Source organism: Hakea prostrata, chromosome 9 (genome assembly GCF_041222555.1).
Source record: "Hakea prostrata isolate BN-2017 chromosome 9, UWA_Hpros_2, whole genome shotgun sequence".
Taxonomy (NCBI): domain Eukaryota; kingdom Viridiplantae; phylum Streptophyta; class Magnoliopsida; order Proteales; family Proteaceae; genus Hakea; species Hakea prostrata.
The window spans coordinates 34416639-34436641 of record NC_142608.1 but is presented as its reverse complement, the minus strand read 5'-3'; the positions used below and the strand labels follow the sequence as shown (position 1 = coordinate 34436641).

Below are 20003 nucleotides of genomic sequence, written 5' to 3'. Positions count from 1 at the left end.
AAGATCTACAATGGACCATTCATGAAAATCCACTTCCCCGAACTAAAACTGAAAAACTGAGAAGAACCCTACTATCGCACCCATGAAATTGCAGCCATACTGTTCTAACTGTTTCTCATAGTTGAACATTCTTCTCAAAAATCTAAAAGCCTTTTTCTAGGGAGAGCATTCTTATCATTCTTGAAGAATAAAAGTGAAGATATGACAGCCATTGACATGGGTACACAACAAACATGGATATAAACAGTATTGATTGTCCAAAAAGGATGTCTATAACTAACCCCATGTAGTTGGAAATAGGTTTGATTAGGTTTAGCTTTATCTTTATTGACTGCGTACACAGTGAACATTAATGTAAACAGTTCCTGAATGTCCGCAAAGGATCTATGCAACTGACCCAATGTAGCTGACAAAAGGTTTGATTAGGTTTAGCTTCATCTTCTCTTTGCTTAAAAGAAATTCTTTTTAAGTACTCTACCTGACGGCATTGAAAAAGGACAGAAAAAAGTGGCAAATTCTCTTAAAAAGTGATTTTGCCTTCTCAGATTCATGGTTCAAAACTCAATGAATATTTCACGGGTTTCAGTTCAGTAGAAGCTAAATGTAACCTCAAACTAGAAGAACCAACTTTGGTCAACATTGAACTTAGGTTTGAAATCACAAAAGATCTGGTAATTGAGTGACTCCCACTCAAAGGGACATAGTAAATCATGCTTTTGTAGAAGACGTCTTCTCATACTGAACTAACCAGCCGTATATGCTACCGACAGCATCATATGATTTGTACCACCGTAAAGCTGTGGATTTCTTCATAATTAGGTGATCCATGTCCCAGGATAGGTACTCAAAGAACAATGCAAGTCAACTTCTATCAGAATTTGGTGGAATTGATCCTAGACAACATTCTAGCTATTGATAATATTTACCAAGTAGTAAACAAATGCATTAGGAATTTAGCAGGGTATTTATGTAACGATATTCTAAATTTAATTATTATGAATCTTTGAACATGCAAGAATAATTTGCTTCATAACATGTTTAAACTTTTAATTGCTTATTACTTCCTAAGTACTTAATACATGAAAATTTCAACTGTGTATAGCAATCAGGGTTCCAACCCAAAGCACAAATTTATGTAACTATTTTTAAAATATGATCAGTAATAGAGCCTAAATTTCACGACTTAATTTGGCCTAAAACATATTAAAAAAAAAAGAAAGAGAGAGAGAGAGAGAGAGAGAGAGAGAGTAAATTGTTGTGGCACTCCAAACAGGCGCCTTTAAACACTGCACCTTTATCTTTAATAAGCACATGGCTTCAGTTCCGTTAGAATGGTCAGTGGTACAGTTGTAAAAACTATTTTACCCTTATATATAATGGGGTGAAAAGATCTCATCTACCCTTCTCCATCAGACCCAATCTACAACAACTCTTCATGATTTCCTCTCACCCCAGGCCCTATCCTATTTGGAGCCAAAGAACTCCATTGTTGAGGCTTGAAGAACTCCCAGCAACCACAAGCAGCTCCTCATCTTGCAGAGCTAACCTTAGTCTCTCCTTTTGTTTTCCACCCTCCCAGAAACTAAAAATCAGAAACAGCTAAATGAGAATTCTTATCTATCAAGAAAAGGAAAGACAAAGAATATCCATCGGAGACTAATCCATTTTAGTTCATATAACAGAAAATACTGATCAGCCTCCAATGTATGTTTATTAATCTGAGAAGCCAAAGACTTGGAAAACGCTATTGACAGATGATTTCCCTGGGATGATAAAGAAGAAGCAACCAGGGGACTATTTGCACAACCAAGATCGTGATTTCTTAGTAGATTGATATTCTGTAACTGCTGCATCTGTTCTTGTGGTTGAGGAACGAGATATGAATATGAAACCCACCACATGAATCCATCCATTCCTGCGAACCGCACAGATTAAAACCCAGTTCTCCAGATACTGCTGCACTTGAACAGCCATCAAACCAAACCACAAATATAAGATTTCTTTCCTCTGTGACTTCAATTTCAAAAACCAAACTCACCTTCCTTGTCTTTTCCTACTCTGTTTTCTTTCAGTATTGGTTTGATTGCCCAGAAGATGGTAAGAAACAGGAAAAACAAGAATTAAAATGGTGGTGGACACTGGCGTTTATAAGATTAATGACACGTTCAAGATAGTCCCTGCGGGTCAATAACTTGTGAAAATGGTTTCCGAGCATTAGATACCAGTATTCCTTGCCTGAAGAATTAGTTTGTATCCATTTTTATGTCATCTGTGGTGAGATGCAGATGAAGATGATGAACGGGGAAGGAAAGGCCGAGATGTAGATGAAGATGATGAAGAGAGTAAAGGCCAAGATGAGTTAGTAGATGAATTCTGAATTGGGTCTCAGTAGGGTTTCCATCTTGTTGATGAAGACGATGGCACTACAGCTTACCTCTTTTTTTCCCTCAGTCTTTAAGGAGCTGCACTGAATGCTGTGGGGGTGACTGGCGCAATTAAAGCCAGATATCTTTGTCAATTTCTTGGTTTCAGTATTAAATTTTGGATTGGATTAGTGGGTTCTTATCACCTATTCATGAAAATTCACTTCCACAGACTAAAACTGATGAAACTGAGAACCCTGCTATCACACCCATGAAATTACAGCCATACTGTTGTAACTGTTTCTCTAGTTGGAACATTCCTCTCAAAATTCATGAGAATACGACTGTTTACAACAACCAGGGTTCCAACCCAAAGCACAAATTTAGGTAACTGCTTTCGAAATATGATCAATTAAATGTGTAATAGAGCCTAAATTTCACAACTTAATTTGGCCTAAAACATATTAAAAAGAAAGAAACAGAGCAAATTTCTGCAGCACCCCAAAACAGAGGCCTTTCAACACTGCACCTTCATCTTTAATAAGCACATGACTCCAGTTCCATTAAAATGGTTAGTGCCTTAGTGGTACAGTTGTAAAAACTATTATACCATCATATATAATGGGGTGAAAAGACCTCATCCACCCTTCTCCAACAACTCTTCATGATTTCCCTCTCACCCCAGCCCGTATCTCATTTGGAGCCTAAGAACTACATTGTTGAAGCGCAAAGAACACCCAGCAGCAACCACAAGCAGCTCCTCATCTTGCAAAGCTAACCTTAGTCTCTCATTATGTTTTCCACCCACCACAAAACTATATATATCAGAAACAACACAATGAGAATTATTATCTACCAAGAGAAGGAAAAACAAAGAATACCCATCATATAACAGAAAATACCGATCAGCCTCCAATGTATGTTTATCAATCTGAGAAATCAAAGACTCGGAAAACGCTATTGACAGGTGATTTCTTTGTGATGATAAAGAAGCAGCAGCAATAAGGGGTGCTCAACCCAGATTGTGATTTCATAGTAGATTGATATTCTGTAACTGCTGCATCTGTTCTTGTGGTTGAGGAACGAGATATGAATCATGAAACCCACCACATGAATCCGTCCATTCCTGTGAACCGCACAGAGTAAAACCCAGATTCTCCACAAACTGCTACACTTGAACAGCCATCAAACCAACCACCAATGTAAGATTTCTTTCCTCTGTGACTTCAATTTCGAAAACCAAACTCACCTTCCTTCTCTTTTCCTTCTCTATTCTCTTCCAATATTGGTTTGATTGCGCAGAAGATGGTAAGAAACAGGAAAAACGATAATTAAAAAGGTGGTGGACACATGCATTTATAAGATTAATGACACATTCAAGATAGTCCCTGCAGCATGGTTGCAAAGCGTCCACCTAGGCGCACCTAGGCGGCAAGGCGGTTGACCACTTTATTAACATGCAGTTTTTTAGCTGCTTTTTCACCTAATTGCTATCACTTTGTCGCCTTGTGCACCTTATTGCCGCCTAGACACCAAAACGGTTGTTTTTTTGACATTTTGTACATAATAATATTTTTTCTAGATTTTTTAAAAATCAAATTTTATTCTACAAAACCGTATGTGAACTTAATAGTTAATCATTTGGGAATCACGAATTAATGAATCATTAAATGGATAAGGCACTATTTGGCATCACATGATCATAGGGGTAAGTAAAAATGTAAAAAATTACTACCTTCATTTTCATACTTATAATTTGATATATTTATAGTCTATGTTATAATGCTTGATGAGATGAACTTATGTTTATGCTCTTTTTTGAATAATCTTTCATGATTATGATTCTTGAATGCTTTTTGTTTAGATGAATGTGATTCTTGAATGTTTGTTTAGCTTATAATAGAAATTTATCAGCCTAAAGTAGTTTTGATCCAACTGCTTTGGTCGCTTCGTCGCCTAGGCAGAACCCCAACCGCTTTGGTAGCCTTTCTGCCTTGACAACCTTGCCTGCTGGTCAATGACTTGTAAGAATGGTTTCTGAGCATCACTACCAGTATTCTTTGCCTAAAGAACTAGTTTGTATCCATTTTTATGTCATCTGTGGTGAGATGAAGATGATGATGATGATTGGTGGAGGAAAGGCCCAGATGTAGATGAAGATGAAGATGATGAAGAGAGTAAAGGCAGAGATGAATTTGTAGATGAATTCTGAATTGGGTCTCAGTAGGGTTTCCATCTCGTTGATGAAGACTGGTGCTACTGCTTATCTCTTTCTTCTCCTCAGTCTTTGATAAGAGTATTAGGTAATCTCTTATAATTCAAATGGGTAACTTAGGGATTTAGTAACGGATTGGAGTACGTCAAATGAAATCCAACTTTGGGTGTCCTTGCTTATGAAAGATAAAGTAAGGTGTTAGTATTTAACGACCTCTGTTTCGAGGTGCTAGAGTAATTTGTTCTTTATAATACTGAATTTCGATTTCACCGAAATTTTGGTATTTTGGTTGTCTTAAGGCTCTATCAGATGTAACACTAAAACAAATAAGTTTATGAACCTTGCCTCGAATGCCACTTGATCATTTATACCTGTTTAAACATGTTTCAATAGTTGATCTACAATGTAAACCACCAGAAGCCCCCTAGCAGTAGTCACAAGAACTAGGGCAGCAGCACTCTACCCATGACCCACATTGAGGAGCCACACCATTCAGGGGTAGTATGGTTGTTCCCCAGGTGCCCTATGCTGTTTTGTCTTATCCTAGGAGTCCTAGTCTGAAAAGGACTCTCACAGTCAAAGATTCCAAATAGTTGTTAGCAACATGGTAAAAAATTCGAGGGAAACTTAGGAAATTTGGAGGAAACTAAAGACTTTTCCGTACAAGTTTCGACATCAAGTTTTGACAGGTTTTAGAGAGTATTTGGGGTGGGATTATGTATTTAAGCTACTTAGAGTATAAATATCACATTGGTTGTATTTTGCTAAAAAAAAATCAATTTAGATATGTCATTCAATGTATATAACATCAATGTAGAGTTGTCCGAAAAGTACATTATAAACTTAACTACTTAAGCACATAACATTCAATATATAATTTATAGCTTCAAAATAGTTGACAATAAAAGGAAAATACAACTTAGTGCTAAGAGGAGTGCCAAGAGTGGATTTATCCTGTGAGCTGAGTAGTACTATGCCTGTAACATCCTCTCCTCCAACCAACGAACATAGACATCCAATGACATTTTATGTCTATGGTTGTCAAGGTAATCGACAACTGTAACTTTATGAGTCAGATAATCAGCCTAAGGAAATACGCACTTTGGATAGGGAAGTCCTGATGGAGGGGGTATTTGTCGTGGTATTTAGGAAACATGAAATAAACAAAAAAATTGAAAATTTGGGAAAGCTACAAAATTTACAGGAAAAAGTCCCAAGTTTCCACGAAATTTCCCAGGTTTCCACAAAATTTCCCAAGTTTCCCACGAAATTTGGGAATTTTTTTTCTCATGAACCAGCTGGTCCAACTGGGTTGAACCAAGTTTTGACAAGTTTTGAGGTTTCGACAAGTTTCGACGAAATTTCGACAATTTCGATGAAACTGAGGACTTTTTTTTAGTCCTCATGAATTTCGTTTCGCATTTTCCAAAATGGGAAATTTCGGTGAAAATTTCGCAAGTTTCGAGGGAATTTTGTTCTATACTTAGCAGTCCTTTACTCTATTTTTTCAAATTCAATTGTAATTAGTAGTTGCTACGTCTAGTTGGAGTAGGAGTCCAAGTGAGAGTAGAAGTTCTTAAAGAGTAAGTAATTATTAAATTGAACTCCTAGGATCGAGTTCCAGTAGGAGTCCTTTTAGTTGGCTGTAAATTCAAAGCCCGGGAATGAAACAAACCAGTTTTGATCATTAATAAAATTTTCTGAGAGGTATAGCCAAGGAGGTTCGAATGATTGAGGTAGGGGTTCCAGGGGAGGAAACCCTGTGGCAGTCCCTGTGAGATTGTTTTCTTCATAATTCCAGCCAGCAAAGCAGCAGCAGCATTGTTTCCTCACTCCCTTGTCAAGTTACAGCAAGTATCAATCCCCATTCGCCAACCCAAACCCTAAAGCCTCCCCCAGCCGCTTTCCCTTTCTTCTCCTTTCCGTGCAACAATTTTCTGGAAATTTCCTAACCCTAGAAAATCTGAAAACTTGCTGTCCTCTCATTCTAAGCCCTAAACTAGAGTAGGAATAACTCCAAAACCACCCCATTATTAGCCTTCAGTTACAGCCGGTAGCATCCCTCACCCTTCTAAACCCTAGAAACCATCCCCATCCCTTGCACAACCATAACCCTAGTTCTGAAACAGAAAATTGCAGAAAAAACATAAGATACAGAATTGGATTGAAACCCTAGACCTGTAAAATTCAGTTGTGTGAACCTATTCTTCAATTCCCCTCAACCTTAGCTGAACTTAAGCCCTAGGAACCCTAGCGGCAAGCTGTTAACCCATAATATCCATTAGCCATTGGCTTTTAAGACCCTAATTGGGTCTGCTATTCATCATTATCCCATAAAAAGTAATCCCTCCCTCCTTGGTTTACATCAATCTATCTCAGGAGGTAAAAAAATCAAAGGAACTCATGAAACAGTTGAAATGATTTTTCACGACTTTTATATTTCTATTAGGAGTTTCTCCTTTCCATGTTGTTAACGAAATCCATATCCAAGAAGATGAACAATTGTTTTTAGAACTATCTATGGAAAAAGGTGTAGTAATTAACTCTTCATATAAGAGAAGATTTTCTTTCTCAAAAATACGTTGAAATGCACCACAAAGTAGGAAACTATGGTCTGAAAAATGCAAACCAATTCCTTTAATAGAAGGAAAAGCCTTTCTCCTCAAATTTTGTTTCACATACAAACGGATAAATTACAAAAAATATGAGAAGACTAAGATGCCAAACTCATACCTGCACAAGTCCACCAAGATTATCTCTAAGATCCAGAATGAAATTAGATGCACCGAGGTCTTGAAGACGCTTCATTGCTGCAACAACCATTATTTACTTAGCTTTATCTCAGAAGCAACTGAACCTTGCAGAGAAAGACCAAGATGAAAAAATAACACCGTTGATGGACACCACAGAATAAACGAGGCACTCAATGCATAAAGATCCAAGTTAGCCAGAAGAAAATGATCTCAAAAGAATGAAGCATCTCATAAAGTATTCAAGAAAGCTTGTTTTCACAAGTCCTATAATTCAGCATATAATCCCTCCTAACATTGAATTTCATATTTGGTTGCTTGAGCTCAGAAATTCAAACCTAGTGATGGCCAGCATGCTTGAACACAAGTTTATCAAAACTGCTCTGCTCATCCCTAAAACAGGTCCCCTCTTAAAACATCCAGCTGAGTGGAATTCTGATTCATATTTCATATTTACAACCATTAACTACCAGACCTAATTCAATTATTTTAACCCACTGCTAAGCCGTGAAATGCCAATTTCTCTTCAGCTCTAATGATGCAGGCAAGTTACCTTAACAAACTAATTTATTGGAAATAGGCTTTGGTTTGGATTATTATGTATGTGTTGGGCAATTGATCCCATGTGTTTATTGCAATGTGCCACTTAATGGGGCCTAGAATATGAGGAGATGGTGCCGGATTAATGTTTAAAAGTTAGGCTTTTTTAGGTTTCTTTCTTATTTTATTTTTTTCAATAAATTGTTGAATAGCTTTGAAATCCCTCAAGGTCTCCTATTATTATGCACAGTTTTTTTTTTTTTTTTTTAATTGTTGAATAGGCTTTGAAATCCCTTACCTTGCATGAGAAGGTCTCCTTCTATTATTATGCGTCTTATTAATTTGTTTTAGCACTAGGATTTTACTTGTATACTTTCCTATTCAATAAACACTTGTAAGAGCCATTGGCTGCAAACGTGTGTAAGATGAAAAAAAGTTCAAAGCTTTAAATTCCTTTCACTCCAGTAGGGAGCCAGACATCATTGAAAGTTAATGATAGTATAGTTCCCTCTTCTCAGTGGTAAGCCATGGTTAACGTGTCCTTCTGGGTTAATATGGTTATGTATCCTTCTTCTCCTATAGTCTCTGTTCCAACAGATAAGGTACTGAATGTATCTCTTTTTGATTGATACTGCTGTGCTTTGTTTGATTCTTTGATTCAAGCTATAACTCTAATTGAATACTGTTCTTAAGTATTTTGTCGTTGTTAAATTCCATCAGAGATTGATTTACAACCTCTGATTGATCTGCTGTAGAGTTGTCTATCTGTCCAATTCATTCCCCATCTGAATCTGATTAGAGCAGTTTTTGGGAGATGTATCTATCAAAAGGGGCTTGGACCAAGGTTAATTGATCTGGCTTCCCAGAGATTCTCCTAATTCTGTCCCCTTTTCAGGTCTGACCTGAAGTTTCTTTTAAGTAGTTCAAATCAGACAAGTCAAATCGAGCTCAAATTCTGGCAATTAAATTAGGCATCCAAGATTGATATTCAACCAGAATTATGGGTCAATTTGACTTAGATTTTGAGAATTTAAATTTCTCCAATCCCAGGATTTTCAATTTCATACTTGAATTATGTTAGTGAGGGATTGTTAAAAGTCTGACCTTCACCTAAGAAAGTTGAATTTTCAACTTTGTTGACATTTCTTACCTGAGAGACTTGGGATCTTGTAAGAAGGAGATCGTTGTCCCGGAACCAAGGCAATCCAATGCAGAAGCGCTTAGTGGACAGATCAATATAGAAATTGAGGACAGTAAAACTAAAGAAGCAAGCCATTGGAAATTTGAAACAACTAAAACAAACAGTTGGTTTATACCGTTCCTAGAATTCGTCATTATCATGATAATACCTGGTCTCACATTTGGTTTATATTATTCTTAGAAAATATGATTTTTTTTTCTATATGTAACTGAAGGGCTCTCAATTCAGAGAGTTCCTGTTCTCTAAGAAAATTGACTGGTCAAAAAATTATATTTTTATTGAGCACATTTTGCATTAACTACAGCACAAAACCTGCTTTCCAACAAATCTGAAATTGTTTAACATTGACTTATATTGGAGGACTAATGTTCTAATCAAACTTTATTTGGGGTGTACAAATGTTGTCAAAATCACTTTGAATGCAAATACCCTTTTAGCTATCAAATGAAATGAATCTTTAACATGCTTTTGGCTTTTAGCATGCTTTACCATATTAAGATTTATAGAATTTCCACATTGGGGAAGAACCAATTGCATTTAAAATTTTAAAATTTCACCTATTGCCAAAAACACTTTTTTTCTTCCTTGAACTAGGGATTGGCTTTTATTATTTTAGGAGTTTTATCTTTTAACTATTTATTTTAAGGATTCAGATAGCACGGGTATTTACTTATTTATGAATAGTATCTTAAGTAAATTAAATGACAAATTTATGCATAATATCTTAAATATGTAACAGTACATTGGATACAAATTGATGGTAATTCCTTATTCATGAATTTTATAACACAATGTAGAAACCTTGTAGAATACTGTCAATTTTAGGAAACCAAAGCCAAAAAAGAAGTGAAGAACACAGAAACAGAGATGAAGGAGAGAAGATGAAGAGATGCCAGCGGAAGAGTTGCATGGAATACTGTTCTCCCCCTCATGCAGCAGCTTTATTGATAATTGAAGGAAATCCAGAGACAGGGAATTCCTAAGTCTGGTTACATACAGTTTATCAAAACTAGAAACTAATCTCCCAAGTATTGCTTGATACTCAAGCTACAAGGAAAAGAAAGAAACAAAAATAGAAAGAATAGAAAATAAATGTAATCGAAAAGAAACGTGTCAAAACTATGGGTCATAACCCATGTGCACACCCACGGCTTTGTACCCTCACTTACTAATACTATCCCTTAAACTAGACGATATAAATCTCCCATGCCCAGCTTGCAATCATTCTTAAAGGCAGGGCCAGACATGGGCTTGGTGAAGAGATCACCAAGCTGCTCTCATGATGGAACAAAGAGAGTGACAATCTTCTTTCTGAGGACAGCATCCTTGACAAAGTGTCAATCAACCTCAATGTGATTAGTATGCTCATGAAAGCGGGGTTACTAGCGATCTAAATAGCAGCTTGATTGTTATGAAACATCATTATAGGATGAGTTATGTGAAAACCCAGCTCAAGAAGAAAGGATTGCACCACATTAACTCAGCTATAGTGTGAGCCTAGCCCTATGTGCAGCTTCAGTGCTTGATTGAGCAACATTAGTTTGTTTCTAACTCCGCCAAGCATGGTACAAATTTCGGTCGAAACATGCGAAATTTTGGATTTTTGAAAAGCCGAAACGAAACTCACGAGGACCGAAAAAAAGTCTTCAGTTTCAATTGAAACTGTCGAAATTTTGTCGAAACTTGTCGAAACCTTGAAACCTGGTTCAACCCAACTGGACCAGCTGGTTCATGAGAAGAAAAAAATCTCAAATTTCGTGGGAAACATGGAAAATTTCGTGGAAACCTGGGACTTTTTCCTGTAAATTTTGTAGCTTTCCCAAATTTTCAATTTTTTTGTTTATTTCATGTTTCCCCAAATATCATGACAAATACCCCCTCCATCAGGACTTCCCTATCCAAATTGTGTATTCCCTCAGACTAGTTATCTTAAGCATGTTGGTGACCAGACTCATAAAGTTACAGTCGTCAATTACCTTGACAACCATAGGCATAAAATGTCATGGGATGTCTATGTTCGTTGGTTGGAGGAGAGGATGTTACAGGCATAATATTATTCAGCTCACAAGATGGATCCACTCTTGGCACTCCTCTTGGCACTAAGTTGTACTTTCCTTTTATTGTTAGCTATTTTGAAGTTAAAAATTATATATTGAATGTTATGTGTTAAGTAATTAAGTTTATAGTGTACTTTTCGGACAACTCTAAATTGATGTTATGTACATTGAATGACATATCTACATTGATTTTTTTAGCAAAATCCAGCCAATGTATTCTTTATACTCTAATTAGCTTAAATACAAAGTCCCACCCTCTAATACTCCTTAAAACCTGTTGAAACTTCATGTCGAAACTTGCACGAAAAAGTCCTAAGTTTCCTCGAAATTTCCCAGTTTCCCCCCTAGGTTTCCCATTTTCACCTAGTTGAAACTTGAGTTTCCCTCGAATTTTTTTCTATGCCGCCAAGTGATTCAGCCTGGAGAAAATTTCATTACGAGAACGCACTGCTTCCAAGTAAGCAACTGGCTCTTGACAGCCTGATAGTTTGAATGAAGACCAACCCAGAATTTGGCAAAATAAAGTTCAGCTCATCATTGTTTTGACTAAGATCACTGCTCAGGGGCTAGTATATCAAGTTCTTCAAGGTACCCTAGGTAGGTGCTGAAATATCACAGTCTTATCCCCTTGAGGAAACTACAAGATTGTTTCATAAAATTCAAAACCTGGGAAATATTCTTAAGTCTGAGAATAGCTTTCACAAAGTCCTCCCATACCCTCTTACTAAGGACTGAAACGTCACATTAGCCTCAATGGAGGGTCCAACGTTGTCCCATGGCTAAATTTTAACTGTAGAGTTCATGCATCCATTCATCATTTGCAGAAACAGAGGCAGGATCTTTGAGATCAGGTTTAGGAGGATCATCTCTAATGTGATTTAGTTTTTCTTTTGCATGAGCATAGGCCTCAGCAGCTTGAGCCCATAGAAGATAGTTAGAAGTACCTTTTGGTGGTAATCTGAACATTCAGTAGATCAGCAGAATTTAAAAAACACGAAACAGAAGCAGCAGCAGCAGCAGCAAACCAGTAGCAGTATCAAGTAGTCTGAAAATTGCAGTAACAATAGCAACAAGTAGCAGTGATGATCATTCCAAGAAACAGGGGAAATAGAATATTTTGTAGATGTAGCATACACAAATGTTAGTAGGGGTACAGATCATACCAATATTTATATTGTTAATTCACAACAACAGAGGGGGTAGGGGAAGAAAAAAGGAAGACAGATCTGAACAGAAGCAGTACTCAGAAAGGACCAGGAAAAAAGAAGGAAAAAAAAAAACAGAGTACTCTATAAGAGAATTCAATAGAAGAAGATCCAACTAGCAATAAGGCACCAAACTAAGATCGAAGGCTCAATCTGATACGTATAACTTTTCCTTCAAAAAAATAGCTTCATCTGATCAAGAAACCAGCTGCAACTTGTAGAGATCAGATATCTACAACCCAGAATAGGCACAACTGAACACATCAGGTTGCTGGTCACTTGTCTGATCACATTCAGATGGGTAGAAGAGCAGCAAGTTGCTGCACTAGGTGGAGGAGAGAAGATGGAGGATGCAGAGTTGCACGGAATTCTGCTCTCCCCTCACATAAGCTTTATTAATAACTAAAAAGTAATCCAGATTTAGGAGACTGGTTACATTCAACATATCAAAATAGAAATCTAATCTTCAAGTACTGCTTGATACTCTAGCTAAAACCATAGAAAGGATAGAACAGACATGCAGGTCAAAACTGTGTCTCAGAACCCATTGCAAACCCCACGGTTATGTACCTCACTTGTTTGCAATACAAAATCGAAGGCTTCCCTTATATTGTCAAAAATATGAAGTCAGTAACTGAAGGAAAATGAGTAAAGGGGGAGGGGATTGGGTTTGTTTCCCAACTAAAGCATTGAGTATGTACCAATGACCAAATCCTTTCTTGCTACCGCATTGAACTCCTTTAGGCGTATATATCCCACAGAAGTGATTCCATTGTCCATTTGTTCCAATCTATATAATACTGGGCTTCGAGCAGTAAGTCGTCTTTGAACATTAATTGATTGAATAGGTCCACAGTTCCCGTGCCTGACCTACAAGCATCAATATTTAAGTTGAGAACTGAAGGTAAATGATCTATATGATATATGCTAATATTTCTCAGTGTTACTGTTTCTGGCATCACAACCTCAATTGTCACGAATGTTTCATTGGGACCTTGGAGCAAAGAAGACACTTCAAAAGCTGGTTTCCCTCCGACATCCACTCCATTAACAGATAAGATTTCATCTCCCTATGAAATAAACATACAATTAAAGAAAAACAATCAGTACCGCTTTGCCCCAATAGAACAATATCAACCACAAATAAGTAAGCAAAATAACTTCAAAAAAAAAATATCTTAGCAAACAGAGAAACTAAGCACATCTGTGTACTAAAATGAAATTAAAGTAGACAAAAGGAAGGAAATTTTATTGTCAGTCTTCCAGGGAAATTGCATTTGGAAAATGGATATTTTTTCTGATTTATATGATCTTTTACATAGACATTGTTAGGAATGATGTATTAGTATGACCAAAGAAAACTGAACATGAACCAGTTTGACAAATAAAACTGATGATACACATAATTGAGTGAGGGCCATCTTTAGGTCAGCATTACTCCAAGCTTCAAAAGAAGGGGTTAGGGTATATTCAGTTATGGTTTATGGGATAGCCTGCATGTAGGGTGTGGCCCAATTGGGTGAAGCTGTGACCTCTAATTCTATAATTGTGACAGACAGGTTGTACTGGGTACGTATGGGGTGCTTTGGGTTAAGATCAAAGGGTTTGGTTAGGTTTTGAGAGTGATTTTTTTTTTTTTTTTTTTTTTGGGGGGGGGGGGGGGTTTAGAGGTTTCAAGAAGTTCAAGGCATAAGACAAAGAATATTGATAGGGGGTTTGGGGGACCTAATGAATCTAGAACAGGATGAAACTTGGTCTGAGACTATTGCTAGTTTGCCTGCTCTCCAAGTTTCACCAGATTTGGATGGTTAGAACCAAAGCTATGAGAAATCTTGATTTTGGATGGAAAAGTAACTTCTTTATTTATTTTTTCTATTATTATTTATTTATTTTCTCTTCTTTTTTTTTTTGTTGGGGGAGCTAAATTTATGAAAAGGTGTAACTATGGTTGGGCTGGTAGAAAAGGGCTGCAATTGGAATCCAAGGTAGGGGGATAAAAGGGATACTTTTTGGCTTGGCTTGGGGGAATTGTGGTGTCTGCTTAGGGAGACAAGGACTACCTTGGTTCTGAAGGGGAATGAAGGAACCGATCCTGTAGCAAGGGATTAAAATAGAAATCAAGAGGAATAGAAGGGGGATCAGGTAGGCTGCCAAATACCTGGATGGGGACCTTGTAGTTGATTGGATTGAATAGAAGAGGGTCTGTCCTTTCAGGTATAGCAAGGATCAAGGCTTGATCTCATGAGACTTCATGGATTCCCCAGATTGATTGTGTTTGACCATGATTGGGCGTTCATTAGTAACTTTTGAGAGAACTCTTCAGTCTTGAATTTTGTATTTTGTACATATTATTTTTTCTTACTTCTTTTAATCATAATTTATTCTACAAAGCCGTATATAAATTTAAATAGGTGAGTCATTTCATAATCGATGTCCAATTTGCAAATTAACTCCGAGACCCAAAGTGCATGTTGGCAACAAAATGTGAAGCATGAGCCATACTCAGAATCGATAATCAATGAATCATTAAATAAACAATGACTTGAAAATCAGAACAATGAGATCTATTAATTTATCATGTCGCCACTGTTTGGTAAAAAAAAAAAGGGAAAAAATGGATACATCAATTCTGATTCCAATTCGAATATTATTCATGTATATTTAAGAAAAAAGTCGTGTTAAAAATAATTTCACTAAACTATATATGAAAAATATTGTTGAATGTTTGTTTAGCTTATTATAAAAAGTATTTTTATAAAAAGTAGTTTAAAAGTAGTTGTATTAAAAATTATGACCCAACCACTTTAGTCACTTTATTGTTGCCTAAGCGCTACTTTGTCGCCTAATCGCCTAGACAGAACCCCAGTCGCTTTACCGCTTTGACAACTATGATCCTAAGACATCAGTATAGTGCAGATTGAACTTCAAATTTGCACAAAGAGCAGGGCAATAACAGCCTCAGTTAAATCAAATAGGGAAACATATCTTCAAAAAGCCTGGGGCTTGTGTAGAATAAATACATCACAATTAATGCAGCAAAGGTTGGGGCTGCCCTAGATAAGAAAAAGGAAAAAAGAAAAAAAAAAATTGGGCAGCCAAGAGAGAGAAAAGAGTCCCTAGGCTGATTAAACTTGCTCTGATGCCATGTTAGAAAATAAACTTTAATGAACCAAAATAGTGCAATAATAAGAAGAACTGAGAAAAAGAAAAAATAAGAAGAAAGGAGAAGAATTGATGGGAATCACATAAGCTTGTGATTCTATCTTAGCAATCCTAGAGTCGCAGCCTCTTATTTTATAGATATCAATAATCTAGATTACAACTTGATAAGCAAACCATCTTGTCCTCTAAAAAAGGAAATAAAGAGTACAACTTATTGACAGAATTTTCTAGTCTTCTTACTCCTAAAACCTATCCAAAATAGAAAGTACTGAAAAAGGAAAATTATGAAATTAGTAACTAACTGAAAATAGAAACCATGCTTTCTAAAAAATCCCAAAACTTGTATAGCAAGATTCCTACATTAAAAATAGAAAGTAGAGTAGCATATCTAAAAAGGAAACAAGCATCAGTATTTAAGTTTCAATTCACGTGAACAGTAACATGAACAGTAATGTGAACAGTAAAACAGCCCAAACTTGCATATACCTCAACACCAAGCATGAGGAGTTGACATATCGTATTCCTCCATGAGTGTGATAGCATCTTGTATGACCTCAAGTCCAACTTAAGAGTAGCCAAGATCAGATGCACACCTCAGGGAATCAGCAACAATGGGAGGTGACTTATCAAGTGGTAAAGAGTTCAAACATTAGGCAACAGACCAAATGAAAAGTTGAGCCACTGCCATTAAGTGCCTACCAATTGAAGCCTAAATTCAGGCACTAGCCTATAACCCTCACCCCAACTCTGAAATGCACCCCATTTGCCATGTATCTCAGCTGAAGAAAGTCATTATGATGTAATCCAATTCTAGGGTTAGGGATTCTTTGAAATAATTCCCTAGAATTTAGGGTTAGCCCAGAATCTCTCTTTATTGAACTAGCAGTTGGATACCAAAACCTAGGGTTTAACAAGGTCTAATAGGTGATTTTAAGATAACAAGGATCCAATGTAAGAGCTAAGGTAGTATTTGTGAAATGTTAGGGTTTTAACAAACTCCCAAGGGATGATTTTGAGATACGAAAAATCACCCTAGAGTTGAAAAAGAATGGTGGGAATCAATCTTAGGAAGGATTAGTGTACAGCTAGTAGCACGGGGTGATTAGAGGAGGTTTTAGGGATGAAAAAGGGATGGTGGTTTCTTGTGCTTCTTGAATGGATCTTGGGCAATCTTCCCCCCCCCCTTCCCTTGTCTCTTTCTCTCTCTTTCTCTTCTTTTCTTTTCTTTCTTTTCTTTTCTGTTTTCTGTTTCAGAATGCCAAAAGTCAGAGAAAGGGAAAGAGAGGGGACCGAGAGAGAAAGAAGGGGGAGAGGGAGTGCCGCAAGGGTTGGAGGAGGTGGGGGAGGGTTCATAAGGGGCAATGATCATGGTTGTCAAGGCAACAAGGTGACCAAAGCAGTTGGGAGCACTGCCTAAGCGATTAGGTGGCAACTTCAAATCTCGCTGAAATTGAAGAAAGAAACTTCAAATCTTGCCATGGCCCTCCCGAGAAAGCCATGACTTGTTTCCCACAAGAGTCTTAATTCTCTATTCCATTCAGTCTAAGTTTACAATGAGATGACTGGTTTACTTATAACCTTACATAAAGAAAGAAGGAATTAGACTCAACTATGGTTTCCTTCGTAGACTAGACCCCTTCACACTTAACTAAATAATAACTGTTAGAAAATAAACTTTAATGAACCAAAACAGTGCAATAACAAGAAGAATTAAGAAGTAGATAAAAGAAGAAAGGAGAAGAATTGTTGGGAATCACGTAAGCCCGCGATTCTAGCTTAGCACTCCTAGAATCGCAGCCTATTATTTATAGATATCAATAGTCTAGATTACAGCTTGAGAAGCAAGCCATCTTTACCTCTAAAAAAGGAAATAAAGAGTACAACTTATGGACAGAATTTTCTAATTTTCTTACTACAAAAACCTGTCCAAAATAGAAAGTACTAAAAACGGAAAGTTTTGAAATTAGTAACTAATAGAAAATAAAAACTATGCTTTCTAGAAACTACCAAAACTTGTGTAGCAAGACTCCTACTTTAGAAAGAGTAGCATATCTAAAAGGAAACAAGGAATAATGGCATAACACTATTCACATGAACAGTAATAGCCCAAACTTCAACACTCCCCCTCAAGCTGGAGTATAAGAAAACTTCAGCTTGCACAATAAGAATAATAGCACCAATCTTGAATCGTGTAGTAATAGTAGACGTCAATGAACATTGAGAAAACTTCACCCAGGAGATAATCAACACCAAGTTTATAAAAATAAAAAAATAAAAAAACAACAACAACAACTATCCACATTATACCAGTAGTAGGGAGAAATATCCACACTAAATCTTTAAAATTGCAACTCCAAAGTCCATATAAATGCTTCACAAGAAGGTAAGTAGCAAGGTTCGACAGTCGTTCCATGTCGCCATGTCGGTGGCCGGCGAAACCACCGATACGGCGACATATCGCGATATGTCGGCCGAAATCAAAGTAACCTGTAACCAGTAACCCTAGGTCGCTGTCGTTGGTGGTGATCCCATTTTACTACACTCCAATCCGTGCAAGGGTATATGTTGCAGAAGACTGAACCAGCTCTGCCGCTACTCGGACCAAAATATGCTCTTTGGCTGACAGCAAAGTGATGAGAAGAAGAAGAGTAACGCTGATGATCATTAAGAGGCCTTGAGCACTCCACCGCCATCGAATAAGAGAGAATCAGCCGGAGGAATATAAGATTGCAAGCCAAAAGATAAAGGCAGCGATTCTTCATTGTAGGAGAAATCTTAAAGAAAACTGGTGATGGGTTTTGTTCAGAGGGAAAATGAAGAAAGCTGCTACAACTGAAATGCTAAAAACTACCTGAATCAATTTAAAGAGGTGAGAACATATAAGAGATGAGACTAGCGATAGGATTGATGTGAGCTTTTTATGTTTTTGACTTGGCAAAGTGGAGGAGAAAAGGTGTTTTTGCTTGCAGGTGTGAGTTTGAGGGAGAGAGAGAGAGCAGCAGAGAAATCGCAGAGATGAGGCCGGCAGAGATGTGAGCGGCAGCAACGAGATCACAGAGATGAGATGAGATCGGAGAGATGGAGAGAGATGAGAAAAGAGCGCAGAGATGAGAGAGCACACGATTTTTCTTTAGATCTCAGACTCCACCGTCGCCACCATGATTTCCGTCACCACGCACCACCATCGTTTTTCCGTCATAGTTTCTTCCTTGAAAAACATGGCGACACTGGCTGCAAAATCGATTATCAATGATATATCGCCGACAAAATGCAAAATCGGTGTCACTGGGGGGTATCGTGTCGCCCCCCAGCGACACCTCGAAATATCGCCCCATGTCGGCGATAAATTGCCGACATGAGGTACCATGGTAAGTAGTAGGTAAAAGGCACTATTGATTATTTTCGACCAAGTAAGCTAAAAGACAATATGGGTTACTACGGACCAAGTAGTTAGGTAAAGGTAGGATGATATTGTTGTAGAATGCCATAAGTTGAGGACAAAGATCTTCACAAATAATATACATCAACACATCTTGAGTAGATATAAAATAAAGTATCATTCTCCCCCTCACGTGTAGCATTACACATGGACAATTAATGAGAACCAATAACCAATAACCAATATCCAGCTTAAAAATATCCCAAGAAATATAGTTTCCAAGTTCTCCTCATGGAAGGGAATGTTGTAGTGTGGTAAATATACAGTATCAGTGGTAAATATAGTCCAATGGCGAGGAGTTATAGTATAGATGGGATTTAATAAAAAGCAAAATATGGACGAGGAGGGAGAGGCACAGGTTCAACTATAGATAATCAAGAACAATAAAAAAGCAAAATATGTGTAGTACCAACGGTGGGTAGAAAAAAAAATGTCAGAAACAACAGTAGTCAATGGAGTAGAACCTAGCTGATACTAAATTCAAGTCTGAGACGTTGAAAAAATCTCAGAAGAAACAGAGTAGGTACAAGTCTTTATGGAAAAAAAATTGCAGAAAATTAATTCCACCCACGAAATAGGGAAACAGTTGCCCAAGGATTTGCATAAAACATTGTATAGCATCGTAGGTTATAAACCAGTAATTGAGATGCAAACACAGTCAGATAGGTAAATCGCAGCCCTTATCATATAAAAAGGAAACAGCAACCCACGAATTAAAAACTAGGTAGATCGAACCTTAGAGAAGACCCCCCAAAAAAAGCTTGTGTAGGAACCATCATGTAAAGTATTGCAAACTGAAACATACAGCCAATCTTCATCTGGATTCCCTGGGTTGTTAATAGCATTGTTAGGTATTATTTGAGTCTTCCATAAGTCATCAAAGAAGCAAACCATATAAACCAGTAGCCATCCCAAATAAATCTTCAAAAACCAGCAAAAGATCCAACAATTTGTAGTATAAACTCGTGAACCAGCAGCCTAGAACTTGAAGAAGAATCATAAAATAAATTTTGCAGAGTGCAGAACCCAATAGGGTAGAACAAAAAACTGCAGTATGCAAAAACAAAAGCT

The 20003-nt window shown here is 37.2% G+C and overlaps 1 protein-coding gene across 2 annotated transcripts in view; it reads right to left on the bottom strand.

The window, feature by feature from the left end:
- Nucleotides 1-20003, bottom strand: part of LOC149005151 (carboxyl-terminal-processing peptidase 1, chloroplastic-like) — a 56161-nt gene that overhangs the window by 11036 nt on the left and 25122 nt on the right. For both annotated transcript variants that reach the window (XM_089168144.1, XM_089168145.1), the window contains exons 4-6: nucleotides 13297-13401; nucleotides 13033-13201; nucleotides 7312-7388 (exon numbers count right to left, since the gene is read on the bottom strand). In XM_089168144.1, the coding sequence (XP_089024270.1) occupies nucleotides 7312-7388; nucleotides 13033-13201; nucleotides 13297-13401 (351 nt within the window). The remainder of the gene's footprint in view (nucleotides 1-7311; nucleotides 7389-13032; nucleotides 13202-13296; nucleotides 13402-20003) is intronic.